We start from the raw sequence: 20,140 nt of genomic DNA on the forward strand, positions 1-20,140 counted from the left end.
TAGGTAAAATCGCGTATAACGCGCGCGTTATATCCGCGAAAATACGGTATATGGATAGCAGATGGATATTTCCACTAACTGTATAGCTTGGTTTAACACCCTTGCTCCACCCTGGCACCATTGCAGCAATTATTTTTTTATTTATTTAATTATTTATTTATATTTCGCATATCATACAATTCTATGCAATTACAAATTATTCAGGTACTCAAGCATTTTTCCCTATCTGTCCTGTTGGGCTCACACTCTATCTAATGTACCTGGGGCACTGGGGGATTAAATGACTTGCCCAGGGTCACAAGGAGCAGTGCGGGATTTGAACCCACAACCCCAGGGAGCTGGGGCTGTAGCTCTAACCACACACTCACCACAATTATATAAACTACTGTAGGTGCTAACAGTTACATACGTAAATAGTTACAATACTGCCATATCCACAAGTATACCTGTTTATTTTACATAGCATATATTTTCAAAGAAAGCGTACATAGGACGGAACTGTGTGACTGGTCTAAGTCCTTTCACTTAAATGTTAAGCATTTATGTGCCTGTTTAGGCTAGAATTCTATAAATGAAATTAGGCACCTATTTGACAGGTCGTCTACAATTAGATACCCAGAGGACATCTTATGGGAGCCTATTATATAAATGAACAATGTCACCTACTTTCCTTTATAGAGTACTGGCCTAACCACCCCTTACAAATATACACTAATTTAAGTAGATATTTACAGAATAGAGCAGGGGCAGTGGAACGTCTTTTTGTTTGGGAATGCCCAAGCTCTGTCCCTCCAATTTGTCCTTGACCATACCCCTTTCCCAGCTCCAGTTTTGCACCAATGCCTCTCCCCAGCCCTAACCCCAACCTCAACATCTCCCCTTCTTTTTTCTACCATCCTATAGTCTCTCCTCGCGGAATCCAACATTGCTTTCCTTCCTTGCCTCTGAACCCCCCTCCATGTTCAGCATCGCTCTCCTCAGCCCCTCAAGGTGTCCAGTCTCTCTTATTCCGCCCATGCTCAAGATCTGCCGGCTCCTGCCACCTCCAGATTTCCTGTTTCAGAGGGGGCAGAAGCTGACAGTCCCTAAGTATATGCAGATACTCAAGGACCTATGCTGGTTAGTCACAATGCCTTTCTGCAGTGTTGCTGCCCCAGCAGAGGGAAGTAAAAAGAAAACCCCCTTGTGGAGGAGCAGGGAATGAGGGAGACAGTATTCCCTCTAAGGACTGAGTTGACATAAGCAAAAAAATTATGTTAAATTACCCTGTGAACACTTAATAGTTTAATATACTTGATATATCACCCTGCAAATCATTCTCACAGATACATATACAGATGTGCACTCACACTCAAACATAAACACTAGTAGGGAGGTTGTAAAAAAATTCAGCAAGGAGATAGGGAAGGTAGAAATTTTTAGGGTTTCCATGGCAACTATGGCTCCCTGTATTTCAATATCTATGGAATGGAGTGTAGTTGGTATGTTGGCATTTATGAGCACATATGCAGAATTATAAACATTTCCTTGTGTAATGTCAGCATGAGTTTATAGAATTGTTTCCACAGGGCAGGGCAGTCAGAAAAATTCCCATGGCATTATTCATGTGAAGGGCAATTCTAGAATTCAGGGGGTTAGCATTTTCACATGTATTATGCACTTAAATGTTTAGAATAATGACATATTTATTGATTTATTTAATACATAGGGTGATTAACTACAGTATATACTCATTCTGCACCAGGACTAGCTCACCACACATACTAACTATGGGCTCCTTTTATCAAACAGTGGTAAATACTTTTACTGTGGGCCAGTGAAGTAAATGCTCCTATGCTCATAGTAATTGAATGAGCATCAGTTCAGAGCATTTACCTCGCCGGCACGTGGTATAAGGCTCTACCACTGTTTGATAAAAGGAGCCATAAATCAGTTCCTTATACCTTGTTTAACTGTTTAAACAACTTGCCTTGAGTTCAGCCTCTCATCTATTTATCCCAAAGCACTCTGTACCACCCATCTTGTCCCCATCTAATATCTGCATTTGACTCCTTGGCTAGGGGATAAGCTGTAATGTAGCATCGTATCTACAAGTATGTCATTTGAAAGTTCTGATTTGTGCTCATTAGATGATTCATAAATATTATGTCTCTCTTTTAGTATGTATTATATCTCTCTTATTTGAGTTTCAGTCCTGTTAATAAGTATATTTTTGAAACAGTTTCAATTTACTGATTTTAACTCCACCTCATTCAATGTATGTATTTATGTTTATCTCCTCCTTTTATAAAACCGTAGCGCGTTTTTTAGCTCCGGCTGCAGCTGTAACAGCTCCGACGCTCATAGGAATTCTAAGAGTGTCGGAGCTGTTACCGCTGTGGCTGGTGCAAAAAAACGCACTATGGTTTTGTAAAAAAAAAAAGGGGGGTATAGTTGATCTTTTTACTACTAAGTTTTATATTGAATTATACCTGCTATATACCGCCTTGGGTGAATCTCTTCATAAAGGCGGTTAATAAATTTCAGTAAATAAATATAAGCCTATATGGGTCAGATTCTATAATCAAGGACACCTAGAGATGCCTAACTTTGGAATCTGCATGCAACTTTTTTTTTTTTTAATGGGCATGGTAATTGACTACACCAATTTGCAGCCAATCAAAAATAAATCACCAATTAAGAGTTTGACGCCTAGTGACACCTAAGTCGAGGCGCTCTCCAACACCTAATAATGCCTACCTGAAAAGTATCCGTGTTAGGGGCAGAGAATAGGTATGGTTGACTTAGGCGTTGCTAGGCATCCGAGTTAGTTAGTTAGGTGCCAATGATGCATGCTCGAGTTCTAGTGACTTGATGAATTAGAGATCTAAAAAGAGATTGGTTTTGTGCTAACTTGGTAAGGTCCTCCAGGGTCATCCCCATGGTTGTTTTCACATGTCCAGCCATCTGACTGCAAGTCGCCCTCTTCACCTGGTTCCTTCAATCTTCCCAAACAATCTGACAAATTAGGCCAAGTAAAACCTGGCCTAATGTACCATCGCCTACCTCTAGGATGCCTAGCAATACCTAAGCATGCCTAGGTGTTGGTAGGCGGGATTCTATAAGCGGCACCTAGTGGTTGATTGACAGTTTCATTGAGTAGTGCCTACAATGTAGGAGCCGCTATGTGCTGTTTACAGAATCAGGCCCTCTGTGGGCACATACATGCATAAATGCCAATATTGCACCTAAGTGCTATACTATATCTTCTTAACTTATATAATATATATTTGAAAAGGGGAATACACACGTGTGAAGCTTGGGTGGGTCTCTGAATTACTTGAGTAATTTAAAGAATGTGGTAAGATATGTACACCTCTGCTGCACTTAGGTGCTTGCACCAATGCCAGCTCTATAGCTGGTATAAGTGCAGGTGCCTATATGTTAGGTGTGCTGATATTGCCATATGCTAATATTTTTTAACAGAACCTAGGTGCTTTGATTCTGTGACAGAATAGACTCCTAGGCATGCCTAAATGGAAGCACCCAGGTATAGAATTGTCCCCATAATCTATGGCCAGAGGATTTAATCTATATTCATTTAGCAGGCGCCAATATAAGCCCTTTGGAAAATCCTGCAAAGTCTCTAGAAAAAAATTTAAATTTGAAACCTATATGCTTCTCCCCCCCGTTGGGATGGCTTTCTGCAGCACAGTAGCCCATAAAACTTTCTGAGAACTTAGAACATGAGGTGTTGTACTATTAGTACCTTGAATGTTCTGGAGAGTGAAGTACAGTGAGAGAGTTGTGCACAGTGGCGTAGTGAGGATAGGAGGTGCTTGGGGAGGTGGCGCCCCCCCTCCTCTCTAACCCCTACCGCGCACACGCCTTCCCTTCTCCCCTTCCCTCTTTAACTATTTGCCAGCGCAAGCAGCATCTCCAACCTGCTGCCAACGCCAGTCTCTGCTCTCCCTCTAAGGTCACTTCCTGGTTCCGCGACCTGGAAGTGACCTCAGAGGGAGAGCCAAAGCCAGTGCAAGCAGCAGGTTGGAGATGCTGCTAGCACCGGTGAAGAGTTAGAGATACGGGTGCTGGAGAGGAGCTTGTGCTCCAACCAAGAAGATGCCTGGGGTGGTTCCCCACCCCCCCTTTACCACACCATTGTTTGTGCAAAGCTTTACAGAGAATCACTGACAGTGCTTGTATTCAAAATCACACCCAGTTGTCCCTTTTCTTGGGCAAGCTAATCTAATCATATTTTATACACCACCTGTCCAATGATAATAAAAAAAAATATTTACACATATACATATTTTACAGTTTTTCAAATACATTTACCGTATTTTCATGCATATAACGCGCGCGTTATACACGATTTTACAAACCGTGCATAACCTTGCGCGTTATACGCGAGCGCGTTGTACAAATTTTTTTTATATAGTTTCCCCCCCCCGACGTTCAATTCACCCCCCCCGCAGGACCGCTCGCACCCCCACCCCGAAGGACCGCTCGCACGCACCCGCACCCCGAAGGACCGCTCGCACGCACTCCCACCCGCACCCCCACCCTGAAGGACCGCTCGCACCCCCACAGCCTCCCGACCCCCCCCATCATGTAGAAGCTCCTACCGGTGTCCTGCTGCTTCCTCTTGGCAGTCCCGGCCCTTCTGTGAGCCCTGCGCCTGCGCTGCTTCCTCTTCCGGTGATCCCGCCCTTTCTCTGACGTCAAGCCCTCTTGCCCCGCCGACTCCCCAACACGATCGGGGCAAGAGGGAGCTCAAGCCCTCTTGCCCCAGCCAACCGCGGCACCCCCGACACGATCGGGGCAAGAGGGAGCTCAAGCCCTCTTGCCCCGCCGACTCCCCAACTCCCCGACAATATCGGGCCAGGAGAGAGCCCATGCCCTCCTGGCCCTGGCGACCCCCCCCCCCGCTAGTTGTTCGGGCCAGGAGGGAGCCCAAGTCCTCCTAGCCTTGGCGACCCCCCCCCGCTAGTTGTTCGGGCCAGGAGGGAGCCCAAACCCTCCTGGCCATGGTGACCCCCTACCTCCACCCCGCACTACATTACGGGCAGGAGGGATCCCCCTCCTGCCCTCGACACAAACCCCCCTCCCCCCAATGACCGCCCCCCCAAAGAACCTCCGACCAGGCGACCACCCCCCCAGCCGACCCGCGACCTCCCTGGCCGACCCCCACGACACCCCCACCCCCCTTCCCCGTACCTTTGTGTAGTTGGCCGGACAGACGGGAGCCAAACCCGCCTGTCCGGCAGGCAGCCAACAAAGGAATGAGGCCGGATTGGCCCATCCGTCCCAAAGCTCCGCCTACTGGTGGGGCCTAAGGCTCCTGGGCCAATCAGAATAGGCCCGGGAGCCTTAGGTCCCTCCTGGGGGCGGGGCCTGAGGCACATGGGCCCAACCCGACCATGTGCCCAAGTCCCTGCCCCCAGGAGGGGCCTAAGGCTCCCGGGCCTATTCTGGGACCGCCGGAAGAGGAAGCAGCGTAGGGCTCATAGAAGGGCCGGGATCGCCAAGAGGAAGTAGCAGGACACCGGTTGGAGCTTCTACATGATGGGGGGGGGGGTCGGGAGGCTGTGGGGGTGCGAGCGGTCCTTCAGGGTGGGGGTGCGGGTGCGGGTGGGAGTGCGTGCGAGCGGTCCTTCGGGGTGTGGTTGCGGGTGCGAGCGAGCAGTCCTTCGGGGTGGGGGTGCGAGCGGTCCTGCGGGGGGGTGAATCGGACGTCGGGGGGGGCATCAGGCTTTCAGGGTGGGGACAGGACTTCAAGGGGGAGAGGAGAGTCGGGGCGGGCGAAAGTAGAGTCGGGGTGGCCAGAGGAGAGTCGGGGCGGGCAAAAGGAGAGTCGGGCGGCGACGAGAGAGTCGGGCAGCATGAGCAATATACGGGTGTGCGCGGTATACAAAAATTTTTTAACATATATTTCGGTTTCCCGCACGCTATACCCGTGTGCGCGTTTTACACAGGTGTACGTTATCTACGTGAAAATACGGTACTTGATTATCGAACACTAGGTTAACTGTATCTTTCATCAAATAAATATTGATTGATTGATTGATTGGTATTTATTAACTGCCTTTATGAAGAGATTTACCCAAGGTGAATAGGTGACATATATTTATGTAGCTCCACTAATCCCATGCAAAGACGAAAACCAGATACGCTGTGGCTAACAGAAAGAGCAGAGACTTCAAATAGTACCATCCAGTCCTACTAGCAAAAATTCCATAATAATTTAAAAGAAACCTTACAGGAACATGATTAAAGCACTTTAATCTTTTATAGGCCTTCTGAATTTATAAACTTAAGGGGGTTCCTTGTGACTTGTCTTTTGTAACTGCCACATTAAATGCACAGGGTCATTTCCTTTCACTGGACTAACATTTTTGTCTGGCTATCCAGAACAACTGAAGAAGTACACTGAGTTAGCATTTTTTTCTGTTCTTTGACTTATCTTGAACTCTAGGAATTACTGATTTCTATCAGGAGAGGGCACTAGTTCACAATATTTGGAAGTTTCTTAAGAGATAGCAGCTTCTCCAGCATGTGTCTTTAAATATTACTAATGTAAGTAGTAGAAATCACGCCTACATTACAGGTGTAGGACATTTACACCTGCAGTATTAATTATTTAAGCATGCTTGCACATTATTTTATATTCTTTTTTAAAATTGTATTTTTATTAATTTATCAATTGTTACAATTTAAATCACTTGCCCTAGAAACACAGAACTAGTATTTTCCAGAAATATAGCAAAGACATACATCAAAAGAAGATATACTTCTCCCTCCCTATTCATGGGGGTTAGGGGCAGAGCTGGCCCGCGAATAGGGAAAATTTGCTAATAACTTTTGGGACGGCTCTGATCCACCCCAGGACTTACCTGGTGGTCTAGCAGTGACGTGGAGCAGGAGCAATCTTCCTACACTCCTGCCCCGTGCAGAGCCGCGCCCATGCATGTGACATCATTGCATCGATGTCCGTGCATGTGCGAAGACTTTCAAATGCAGCCTTCAAGCTTGGGGAAGTTTATATGAGGGTGGGGCTGGGGAGGAATGGGGTGGAGCCAGAGGCGGAATGGGATGGGACTGGGGTGGAACAGGGCGGGGCCAAGTGTCCTCTTTTGTTCAAAGAGGAAATCTAGCAATCCTAATAAGGTCCTAATAATGTGCAGCACCATTTTAGAAAAGTCATGGATGTCGACATATAGATTTCCTAAGCATAGCGTCTAGAACAGGGATCTCAAAGTCCCTCCTTGAGGGCCGAAATCCAGTCAGGTTTTCAAGATTTCCCCAATGAATATGCATCGAAAGCAGTGCATGCACCTAGATCTCATGCATAATCATTGGGGAAATCCTGAAAACCCGACTGGATTGCGGCCCTCAAGGAGGGAGTATGAGACCCCTGGTCTAGAGCCTGTGATATATTCCTTTGCTGTTGTGATGGTCGAGAAAAAAGAACTGAGGTGTAACTAGAACCAGTGAAGGTAATTCATGAAGAAAAGCACCCCCAAAGCACAAATAAAAAAGTTCAAACCAGAAAATTATTGCTGCTAGGGGATTCTATCATCAGAGAGATTAACCTGGGAACACAGGACAAAGAGCTAGAGAATGACACGGGGGAAAAAATCTGTCCCCGTCACTGCCTTGTCACTGGACCATCATCCCCTTCACTGCCCCGTCCCCGCCGTCCCCTTCACCACCCTGTCCCCGAACCCAACGTCCCCTTCACCGCCCTGTCCCCGTAGCATCCACCCTTCCGTCTCTCCACCTCACTGCCCTTCAGCGGCCCGAGAATCTCCCTCCCTCCCCCTTACCTTCAAGGCATAAAGAAACTTAAGGGAGGGAAGGCGAACGGTCACCGATCGTGCACACAGCCTCTTCCCTACCTCCGGCCAAATCTATCTCCCTCCCTCCCTCCCTCCTCCTTACCTTCGCAGCGCTTTAGAAAAGAAACTGAAGCTGGCGAAGCCTGCCTGTGCCGCCCTGCAGTCACGTGTGTGTGTGGGCGGAAGTTGCGTCAGAGGAGAAGCTTCCGCCCACACACATGTGACTGCAGAGTGGCACAGGCAGGCTTCGCCAGCTTCAGTTTATTTTCTAAAGTGCCGCGAAGGTAAGGGGGAGGGAGGGAAGGAGATAGATTTGGCCGGAGGTAGGGAGGGGGCGCGCGTGATCAGTGACTGCGCACCTTCCCTCCCTTAACTGCAGGGACAAGGTCATTCACTGCTCCATGGGGCGGTGGATGGCCTTGTCCCCCTGCCCACAGTGAGCACTCCCCCCCCCACCGTTTCAGCAGGTTACCTGCGGCTAACCGCGGGTAACTGCCACCATGTCATTCTCTACAAAGAACCCCAAATAGCGAAATGCCTTCCAGGATCCTCAGCTACCAGAACACCAGCCAAATATTGACTATAACTAGGGAAGAAACAAAAGATTCAAACCCTGATGTTGTTATCCACCTCGGAACAAAAGACCTGGCCAGCAATACCCCACCTGCAGCGCAGAAAGTTTTTCAAGAGCTGGGGAGGGGTTAAAAATCCTTTGTAAAGACTCTTAGCTTTTTAAGAAGTGTTGCCTACTTATGAAAAGGGAGAGAAAAAAGTACAAAATACAGAGAACTTCAATAGGCGACTTAAAGCCTGATGTCATCAATTCAAGAAGACTTTAGGGACATAGGAGGATGGGATAATACATAGAAAAACAAGAGACTATGGGCTAGATTCACAAAGCAAACCGATTGTTTTGCGACCTCCTTTGCAACCAGATTTTACTCTGGCCTGATTCACTTACCTCTCTGCCGATCCGATTCCGATCTGCACATGCAAATGAGGGGAACGGCATGCAAAGTAGGCAGGGACATGATTCACAAAACAAATTTTGCTAATCGACTGGGCTGGCCGATCAACTCAAGAAGCGACTGCTGGGGACCAGTCGCAAACGTCCTTTCTGACTCTCCAGCTCCATTGCCGCCCTGCTCTCTGCTGCCCCAATCTCGCTGCCTTTACTCTGCAGAAACTGCCCTGCTCTCTGCCCTTCTCCTGCCTTTCAGCCCCGCTTCACCTCCCCGACTCTTCTCTTGCTGTCCTGCTTTCTGACCTGACTTGCCGCCCTGCTCAGCCCTGAATCCAAACTCCCCCTGCTCTCTGCCGCCCAGACTGATCTCTGCTGCCCCGACTCTCCTGCTCTCTGCCTCCTTCCCCGCAGTGCGAGTCTGCGTGTTTAAAGCAGGGCTGCACTACGCAGTGCAGCCCCGCTTTAAAACTGCAGGCTTGCATTGCAGAGAAGGCAGCAGAGAGCAGGAGAGTTGGGGCAGCAGAGATCATTCAGTTTAAGAGGCTGCTGCCACCGGGGATCGCCCTTCAAGACAACTTTTGATAGCTGGAGAGTCGAGCTCCCCCCCCCCCCCCAAAAAAAAAAAAAAATCCACGGAGCAGAAACGAACACGAACGCATGCGCAGACCATTTACAGTGAAAGCAGATGGTCTGCGCATACGTCAGGATCGCACACTTGCGTATCCCACTTAGAATATTGCTGGTTTCTGAATCCATCAGACCTGCCCGGATTGGACACAGATCGGTCACGATCGGGCAGGTTAGTGAATCTAGCCCTATATTGTAATGATGGACTGCGCCTTACGATGGCAGAAAATAGAATCCTATCTGAGAAATTCAGGCAGTATGGTTCTAGGTGTTTAAACTAGAAAGTGGGGATGGCGTATGTATGCAGGTGATTTCCGGTGGCCATCCTCAGCAAAAAACAAGATATGATAGTACTAAAGGTAGCAACAAAAACATTAATATTAGCAATTCATTTCAAAGCATGCAACAGGAAATGAGACAGAACTAAAAACTGAGATTGTCACAGAATGGTAGCTGGAAAGCAATGATCAGAAACGCTCACAGTCTAAGCAACAAAAATCAGGATCTTCAAGCCCTGATGTTAGAGGTAAACTTGAATATTGTTACTATCACTGGCTCTGTCTCTGGCAGTATTTAAAGGTGCGTGCAGACAATTGAGCGCAGCAAATTACTGTTTTTAGGGCTCCGACAGGGGAGCGTGGGGGAACCCCCCCACTTTACTTAATAGAGATCGCGCTGCGTTGTGGGGGCGTTGTGGGGGGTTGTAACCCCCCACATTTTACTGAAAACTTCACTTTTTCCCTGTTTTTAGGGAAAAAGTTAAGTTTACAGTAAAATGTGGAGGGTTACAACCCCCCACAACACTGGCGCAATCTCTATTAAGTAAACTGGGGGGGCTCCCCAACAAAACCCCCCGTCGGAGCCCCTAAAAACTGTAATTTTCTTCGGCGCACGCCTCCGTCTTGCGCTCAGTTGTCGGCGCGCGCCTTTGTCTTTCGCGGGGTTGTCTATGAACCGCTCCCTGCAGAGGAAGTGGAAGGTTGAACAGCCAAGTGCAGAGACTCACTGCAGGCCTTATTTGAATAAGTCAGCAGATGCTGAAAACTGGGGCCCTGAATAAAAAACGCAGGCACTTAATGATAAGGCCAGCCCTAATCAGAGCTCCATGGGGGAAGGGCTTTTTCTCAAACAATACTTGCTTTCGTTTGTTCCTAACGTGAATACATTTTATGACAGACTTGTTAACTCTTAATTTGTTGCCTACTATTGCACACTGCTTGAAATTAGTACAAGGTAATACAAATTACCACAGATCTCTGGGAGTGCCAGCAGTGCAAATGCATATTTCCTTTAAAAGGGATAGAAAATATATCCAGTCTTGACAGTAATACTTTAGTACTACTAAATCCCATGCAAATCCCATTTAAATCAGTCCTGAGAAATAGCAGAGTGTGAGATCCTTGTCTGATCTGCATGTGCTCATCAGCAATGTCAAAGTAAGAGGACAGAAATGTTAGGTACCAGTGATGAAGTAACTGAGCTCAGCGTTTAGACCCACATCAGCATCAGTGCAGTTCAGACGGACCACTGTAAAGGCTCGGGTTACATCCTCGGCCAATGAGACATTGTAGATTTTTGGAAAAAAGTTAGGGCTTTCATCATTGACATCCAAAACTGAAAAAGAAAGAATATGATGAATAAGCAAAAGGCAATCTTGATACGGAATAAACAAAGGGACCATGCTGAATAAATAAGGGAAGGAAGAAAATGTGGCATCCTTACTCAGTCAGAAAGATTCATGAACATTAAAGCAATAGTAACAGTTATCTTCCAGTGTACATCAGCTGGATTAACAGGGGAAAGGTGATGGAGAAATTGTTTTTCCAGCATAGGAGAAATTGGTCCTCTCCCAGTTTATATTCAATAGACTCTTAAAAGAATACAGCTGCAGAAGCACAGACATTGCTGTATTGCAGGGCAAGAGAGAATCCAAACAGAAAAAGGAAAACTTTAGTTTGTTCAAAAGAACCAAAATCTCAAACTTGCAGGAAACAAACTTGTACAGAATATGATGTGAAATGCGCTCCCGAGGGAGGTGGTGGAGAAGAAAACAGTGACAGAGTTCAAACAAGCGTGGGATGAATACAGAGGATCAGAAAATAATTGGTCTACATTGAAGGAACAAAGGCCAGTATTGGGCAGGCTTACACGGAACTGTGTCCCATATATGGACATTCATTTGAGGATGGGCTGGGAAGGGTTTTGATGGCTGGGATGGTTAAGATGGGCTGGAGTAAGCTTTGATGAAGACGCCAGTAGATGGAACCTAAGCACGCTACTGGGCAGGGCTCTGGATTTCTGGCCCAGAAATATTTAAGAAAAAGGACCATTTAAACTAAATTAATTTATGGAGCATGTATAGTTGGGCACTCTGGATGGACCACTTGGATCTTTATCTGCCATCATTTACTATGTTACTATTGAAAGGTCACTTGGACACACAAAGTCAGAGGCGTGAAGAAAGTACAAGAGGATTATTACAGCATGCCGGACCCTAGTACAGTGAACAGCCTGCTTACTAGAGTGTTAGAATCAGGAAATGCACGGACTTTTATGCCCTTTTAACTAAACATATGCAAACTAATACATGCACAAACTACAACTTCTCATTTGTTACTTCTATAACTTTTCTATAATTATTATTGGTCCTAAGCCAGCACTTATGATAGGTTCAGGGCTACAACTTATAGTCCTATAGGAAACTAGCTCATTTATCTGCTTATCTAAATCTTACAGTTCTAAATGTTACATGTACAGGAGGGTAGGGTACATCATGGCTCAAACTCTTATCTATTTAGCTTACAATGTGGCAAGGTAGGGACATACATTTTAGGCAGATGAGGTCAGTAGATTGTACACTGTTTTCAGCTATGTAAGCCAGAGCAATATTTTAAACAACAGTTAACCATTTCATGACCCTACACTATGACTAACTTCTTCACAAGACCTCATACACCCAAGGCACTACTTAAACATTTTTTCGTGCCCTTGCTGGGGTGGTGTATTCATCATTGGTCTTTAAGGCATATAAAGAATTAATAACAATTCTTAATGGCAGGCTGAGAGATAAACAACTGTGTGTGATAGCAATATAAAAGAAGAGCAGAAGTTAAGTTAGTCATATTCTGTACAAGTTTGTTTTCTGCAAGTTTGAGGGCAAGAGAGAAGACAGACAAAACCTCCCCCAATAGGACATTCATAGCAAAGTGGTACATAGAAAATTATATTTTAATGTGTGATAGAGGGTTTTCTCAAAGTAACAAGTATTCTAACCATTCTCTTCCAGGGAAGAGACACACAGAATGGATACCTCTTAATATGGAGCACAGGAATCTCTTGGAGAGGTGAAGAGGAGTAAGAGAACAAAAATGAAAGAGAAGCAAACAGGCAACCCTAATCTGGAATGCCCCTAAAGTCTAAGAACAGGGCACCTCTGAACCTTCTCCTCAAGCAATCCAGGATCCATGTACACAGTCCCTGGAGCTACAGAACAGAGAATGAGGTCAAGAGTCAATATGAGGGACTCTAGGTTGGAATCTTACAGATATTGTTGTAGAAAGGAAGCCTGTCTTGGTAAGCGCACCAAAGCTCATTCAATTCCTATGGGCTTAGGTGCTTTTACCGTGGCAGCATTGCTACTGTGGCTCTATATTCTTTGTAGGGGAGAGTAGAAATCAGAGATGTGCATTTGTTTGAAAACAAAATGAAAAATGCAACCAATAAAAAGATGTTTTATTTTCAAACAAAATGAAAGTCATTTTATTTCACTTTTATTTTGTTTCATTTACCATTGATGTTTGTAGTCTATTAAAGACTATAGACAAAAACAGAAAAAAAAAAAACCCTAACAACTGTATTTGCTAAAAGGTGAAGAGGAGGAACCCAACTACAAAACTAACACCAGAATGATATAATAAGAATATAATAATGGTGAAGTATGTCCTTAGTGTGAGGTTACAAGCTTGAGGCAGCAACACAAAGTTCAAAAAGAACTACAGGTTATTAAGGAATCCACTGTGCTGGGATTCAAAGGCAAATTAGATGCACATCTCCTTATGAGAGGCATAGAGGGATATGGGTGACTAAAACTACATCAGGTGTATACCTGACTGGGCCTCCGCGTGTGCGGATCGCCGGACTCGATGGACCATGGGTCTGATCCGGAGATGGCAGTTCTTATGTTCTTATGCTTGAACATGATGGGCTTTTTCCAAGGTGAGATAAACTTACGAGTTAGCCCCACACCATCATAGGAACATAGTGAGCCATTTGTATGAGAACTTTCGGAGATGGAACATACAGGATGTGAAGCCCCTCTTAAGAGTTTAGAGACAAAGTTTAAAAAACAATTTGGGAAAAGGTCTGTCACTATATCAGCGTGATGGTTCTATAAAGGTTGCTCAAATTTGAGCACTAAAATACAGAGTGCTGAGCCCAAATTCTATAATGGAATCTTGGAGCCCAGATTCCATCATAGAATAATGCCCAAGTTGGCAATTTTTGTGCCAACGTTTACATGCTATCACATATACCATGTAAAAGGAGGGCATATATGTTGCATCCTTGTGACGCGGGGCCAGGCAGGAGCGCAAAAAGCTCGCTTCAGCCTTGTGTGCTGCTGGTTGCAAAAGATGAGGAGGCAGCCATCCAGCGAGGGAGGGACAGGAGCACGGAAAGCTCCTGACAATACAGCGCTGGACCACCAGAATTTTTAAAAGATACCGGGGGGGCTGCCTGCCTACCTACCTGCCTACCACTAGACCTGCCCTGGGCTCTGTACTCTGTCCTGGCCTACCACTAGACCACCAGGGGGGGGGACAGGGGACAGAGCCTGACAGGTAAGGGGGACAGGGAGCAGAGCCTGCTAGGAAGAGGGGATGGCTGCATATCTTGATAGGGCAGGGAAGGAAGGGGGATGGATGTAGAGCCTGGTAGGGAAGAGGGACATGGTGCAGAGCCTGGCAGGGAGAGGGGACAGGGTGTACAGCCTGGTAGGGAGTAAAGGGGGCTGGGTGCAGAGCCTGGTATATTTTACTAAATAATACACAATTTGGTTCAGAATGGTTTTTTTTCTTGTTTTCCTCCTCTAAACCTAGGTGCATCTTATGGTCAGGTGCGTCTTATAGTGCGAAAAATACGGTAACTTACATTAGGTAATTGCTTTGCTGATTTTGCCACATATGAGATTATTAGGTTTCGTTTTAGAAGCAAATACTTCTAATAACTTTTCATAACTTTGTTAGCAGCATTTTGAATACATCTCAATTTTCCCTCTTCTCTGAGCATTCCACTCCATGAGCATGCAGATTGTGTGTAATGCCAGGGTAGATTTTATCTTTTTTTGGTGCTTATGGCAAAAATAATTTCAAGCCAAGGTCCAGTGAGAATATAATGTCAAATTTCTTTTCAGAGCTGTCAAAGATTCAGCTCCTCAGATGCTAAAATAATCATGAAGAAATCCATAATTTAATACTTTTAGGTCATCCACAGAAGATTCTTTAAAAAATAATGTAATAATTCTGAGCATAGAGGTAGCATGTATGGGATCTTGCCACAGAACCTACCAGACTAATCTAAGAGGGGCTCTGCCTTCTCTCTCAGCCTCTAGATGATGGTCTGATTGCTTATCCCTTCCCAACTACTTTACCAGTCCTACTTCTGTCACTTTTTCTCAGAGCATAAAAGCTCAGATGGTGACTCCAAGGTTACTATGAAAAACTTGGTCATCCTCCCCCTCAAAAAAACATTTGTTTCCCTCATAACTGATGGTGACTTCAAAAAAAAAGATTCCAATGTAAGCTAGCAACATCCAGGGTTCATAATCACCTCGGACAGTCAGAGTGCTGGTAGAACTCTTGGGTGATGCTCCTGCATCACTTGCTACCACACGTAAGTAGTACTCTGAGATCTTCTCCCTGTCCAGAACTGTTGAGGACACAATCAGTCCACTGGTGCTATTGATCGTGAAGTCCATGCGTGGCATGCCCACTTGCATGATGTATGTCACCTGGCCATTCAAACCCTCATCAAGGTCAATAACATTCACCTGGCAAAACAAAAAAGAAAATAGTTGGAAGAGATGGGATAAGAGTCAAGAAAAAGGTGATTCAATGTTGCTGGCATATGTTCATCCTCGATTGTCCAGTTCTACTTTGTTTGCCTAAAAAAAAAGTTAGATAATGTGTTCTGGCTATAAATGGGTTAACTAGGACCAGAAATCATAGTCCAAAGTCTATGAGACTACCAAATCACCCTAAAATAATACCAATGGGATAGAGATTTTGTTCTTTAAGAATACAATGACCAGAGTTGTAATTTTATCCTTCTAAACATGGACTGGGGAATGAGGTGATGGAGTTCTGTATTAATTATGCTAAAATGTTTATTAATATTAAACTGTAGAGTTATAATCCTGTAATAAATGAGATGTTCTTTTGTAACTAAAGTCACTATTTACTAAAGTACACTAAGGTCCTGTTTTACAAATGCTGCGCGGTAACGGCCCCGAAGCCCATAGAGATTTAAAGGGCTTCGGGGCTGTTGCCGCATGGCAGCCTCTAGCGCGGCTTTGTAAAACAGGCAATAAGATTTAACATTAACTGCATGGTAATTGACTGGTGTCACAGGGCTCCGGATTATAACTGGTGACTTTTTTAATTTTATGTTTGCAAATTTCCAATCAGATCATTGATGCATCTCATGAAATAAAGAAATAAATGTTAAAAAGAGAATTACATACAATAATATGATGAAATAGAATGGTACTTTCATCCACAATATTAGGTAATAGAGCCAAGTTTAGAAATAACAAATACATTGAGAATTAAAATAAAAAGAACAAACACAAAATCAAGGAGATAGCTAGCCTAAACAATGATCCTCTAATTAGCTGTAAGCAAGTCATGTCTGAATTATTAACATTTCTCTTTAAAAACCATAAATTCTAATAATTACTTGGGATCATTAACGATATTGGAATTATGCTAAAAAGTAATGAAACAGGTACGAAAATGAAAATAAGATTGTTCAGGCTGACAACTCCTCTAAGTACTTTTTCCAGATATTTACTTCTCTATTTCTTCAGTGTCACAACCTAAAGCTGATGAATTGGTTGAATTTTCCCAGGGCAAGGTTAAAAAATTAAAGATCTGTTTTCTTCTAATGTTGTTACCATACCTTGTTGAGATTGAATCTTCAACTAGATTAGATAATATTTAGGTGAACACCTTTGGGATAAATTCCTATTACCGTGTTTTCCCGAAAATCAGACCTACCCCAAAAATAAGCCCTAGCATGATTTTCGGGGTAGGTCTTAATATAAGCCCTATCCCCAAAATAAGCCCTAGTTATATCGACCCCGGAAGCCTAACCTGAATGTCCCTGGATTCGCCAGCAGCAGCGCTTCCCCCCGCTGACCCTCCCATCTTTCCATCCCTCCCTCCAATCTGAACCCCGCTGACCCTCCCACTGCAAAGACCCCTAACAGCAGCGTCGGCAGAATTTTAAACAGGCTGCTTTGCGGACTTCTCCTGCCGGGTCCTGCTCTCTGCCACTCTATAGTGGCCAATATAATGATGAATCTGTTAGGTATGTGTAAATGTGTAGTACATAAGAACAGCCTTATTGGGTCAGACCAATAGTCCATCAAGCCCAGTAGCCTGTTCTCACGGTGGCCAATTCAGGTCACTAGTACCTGGCCAAAACCCAAGGTATGTTTGTATGTGGAAGGATGGATCATGCCACTTTGTCAGCCACCAACTCATGTCAACATGCACAGTAAGGAATCCACCCTGCGATGTTTCACAGCACAGTAGAGGAATGGTTTTCTATTGCCTTCTCCCATGCAGGGTGTGGCTCCACTATGCTGCTGTTGCCCAACATAGGGCCCCTCAGCCTACGGCACCTTGTACTTCTAGGCAGTCCCCCATCCAGGTACTAGCCAGGCCCAACCCTGCTTAGCCTCTGATAGTAAAAGCCAGCCTACTCGGGGTGGCTAGGTCATGTTTGTATAGAGAAACTCTATATACCAATATCTGTTTCTTGTTCATGGTGGGGTTTTTTTTTTGGTTTTTTTTAATTATCATACCAACTAAGTCAGGTTAATTTTATTAGGATATATCTCATACCTTGACCTACTACTGGAAATGAAAGGCATGAGCTACTTTCTAATAACAAACAGCAGATAAAGTAACGATTGTGCAGCTGGAAAATATGGATTGGAGTCTGATCCCATGTAACTCTTTACTTCATGTCCTGCTATCTTTAAAATGATAGGAGTTGATATGTGTAGAGGGGAGATAGCCACTAATGAAAGGAGTAATTCTGCAAGTCAGTGGGATTAGGACTGTGATAGGAGCATGGATGGGACAACAGCATGTCACCTACTTAGTACACACCTTACAGAATTCTATAAATTGCACATCCTAAATGGTGCACTTAGGCATGCCAACTTACAATTGCCATAGACCTGGCATAAGTGGGCACGTCTAAATGTAGGTGCCATCTTGGTGGGGGCACCATCACCTGTCTTCCTCTCTGTACCCCACTCCTTCCGGAACCCCCTGCCATGCGTGTGCTCTCCTTCCCTTCCCTCGTACATTTTTAATTTGCCCGGCACAAGCAGTATCATAAACTTGCTGCCCGTACTGGTGTTGGCTCTCTCTGACGTCAATTCTGGGTCCCGTGCCTAAGAAGTGACATTAGAGGGAGAGCTGACACGACGCGGGCAGCAAGTTTGTGATACTGCTCATGCTGGGAAAATTAAAGAGCTACGGGGGAAGGGAAGGGGAGCGCGTGCATGGCCGGGGGATGGGAAGGAGCAGAAGCAGAGAAGAGAAAACAGGAGGGGGCACCACCACCTCTGGTGCCCCTCACCATCGCTATGCCACTGGGTTTCACCATCGCTTTATAGGAGCATTGATGAAGTAAGAGTTTGTTTATCCTTTCTATAGGTACCACCAAATTCCTGAGAACATCTTCACCCATATATGGTGATGTATTTCTCGTACATTTATCTCTATAGCTTTCCCTTCTTTATAAATCAGTAAAGAGAGAGAAAGCAAATTGTTGCTGCATTTCCAGGCAGATAAAGTAGACTGTGGAGAAGCAACTGACAGAGAACCTTTTTAGGCTTTTCTGGGCTCTTGGAGAGCAGATCAGAGCTGGCTCCAGTTGGATGATATACAACCTAAAACTAGTTACCCCAGCAGCATATAATATAATCAGAAAAATAGTATATAATACTGCTCATACTGGACAATACATATCAGTATTAGAGGCCCAACATACTTGAAGGGCTCTGGCCTCAGAATCGGAGCCTACGCACAGCAGTGAATCACAAACTGAGAAGATCCGTGTAGTTTATACAGCTCCTGCTCCAATCATTGGCCAGTAGTTTAGTCTTTTTTTTGAAAAAAATTTTTTATAAAGCAATTTAATGAAGCTAAAACCCTTTCAACTTTAAAGGGATATTATACATATGTAGTAGCCAGGATTTAAAAAAATGTGAGACCAAAAAAAAACTTATCTCAGAACTTGACTTGTCTTTATACTATGTTCAGTCACCAGTGTCTAATTTGCCGACGCAGCCATGTTTCGCGGGAATTTTTAACATCCGCTGCGTCAGGGCCACCAGGACATTCAAAATCACAGGCTCACTAGAAGATCAGAAAAAGAATTAGAGCATTCACACTTCCAAAACCCACCAAAACACATAACAATAAACTAACACTCACATCAATTCACTCGATCACAGATTTTCAAACCGTATCAAGATGGCAGCAACAGCAATTTTATAGCGTACTCGTGACATCATAACGTAACACCACGCACCCACGTCATAATTCATTCATCACAATACACACAATACACTCTAATAGAAATGTTGCCATTCAAACGATCTATTAAGGCCCATTGGCCACAATGCATCCAGCCTATTAATCCAGCGCTGTTCTCTTTGAGCCAAATATCTCCTAAAGTCCCCCCCTCTCCTACCCGGAACAACCATCTCCAGAATTAAAGCCCGTAAGGATCCAAAATCATGGTCTTTATCGATACAATGTCTCGCTAATGGAGCCCCAATTACCTTGTTCTTGATGTTACTTTTGTGCTCTGTAAGTCGTGTAGTGAATTTTCTGGATGTCTGCCCCACATAGATTAACTCACAGGGACATTTTATAATATATACTACACCACAAGATTTACAGTCAGATGTGTGTCTTAAGATGTACTCTTCCTTATCTTTAGGATTACAGAACTTATTAGTGCACATCATAAGACCACACATCTGACACGTTCCACAGGCTCTGTGACCCATCCATACTGTATCACACTCAGCACTAGAAAGCATAGAGGGGCACAGAATTTCTTTCAAGTTTCTAGTTCTCCGAAAAGCTATCCTCAGATCGTAAGCTTTAAAAGTGCCAGAAGTTTATAAAATCGCCCAATGTCTTTTTAGCGAGCGCACCATACGGTGACACTGGCTCGAGTACGTTACAACACACGTCATGACCTGCTCCCCTGGTTTCTGGATATTCAAGCCCTTCGGAGCAAACAGGGCCTCCCTATCACAATACAATGCTCTTTTATAAGCTGAAGACACAACTTTAAAGGGGTAGCCCCGGGTCAGAAATCTTTGTTTAAGGACATCAGCCTGACGTTTGAAGTCTGTTTTTGAGGAACAAATCCTACACATACATAAAAACTGGGAATAAGGTAGACTCTTTTTCAA

General features: G+C 44.7%; 1 protein-coding gene across 1 annotated transcript in view; it reads right to left on the minus strand.

Moving 5' to 3' along the window:
- The window catches only part of CDH23 (cadherin related 23), a 1,673,137-nt gene that overhangs the window by 515,163 nt on the left and 1,137,834 nt on the right, over positions 1–20,140 (minus strand). Inside the window, exons 24-25 of the mRNA XM_033942780.1 lie at positions 15,238–15,457; positions 10,873–11,025 (exon numbers count right to left, since the gene is read on the minus strand). Of these exons, the coding sequence (XP_033798671.1) occupies positions 10,873–11,025; positions 15,238–15,457 (373 nt within the window). The remainder of the gene's footprint in view (positions 1–10,872; positions 11,026–15,237; positions 15,458–20,140) is intronic.

This window comes from Geotrypetes seraphini, chromosome 4, assembly GCF_902459505.1.
Source record: "Geotrypetes seraphini chromosome 4, aGeoSer1.1, whole genome shotgun sequence".
Taxonomy (NCBI): Eukaryota; Metazoa; Chordata; class Amphibia; order Gymnophiona; family Dermophiidae; genus Geotrypetes; species Geotrypetes seraphini.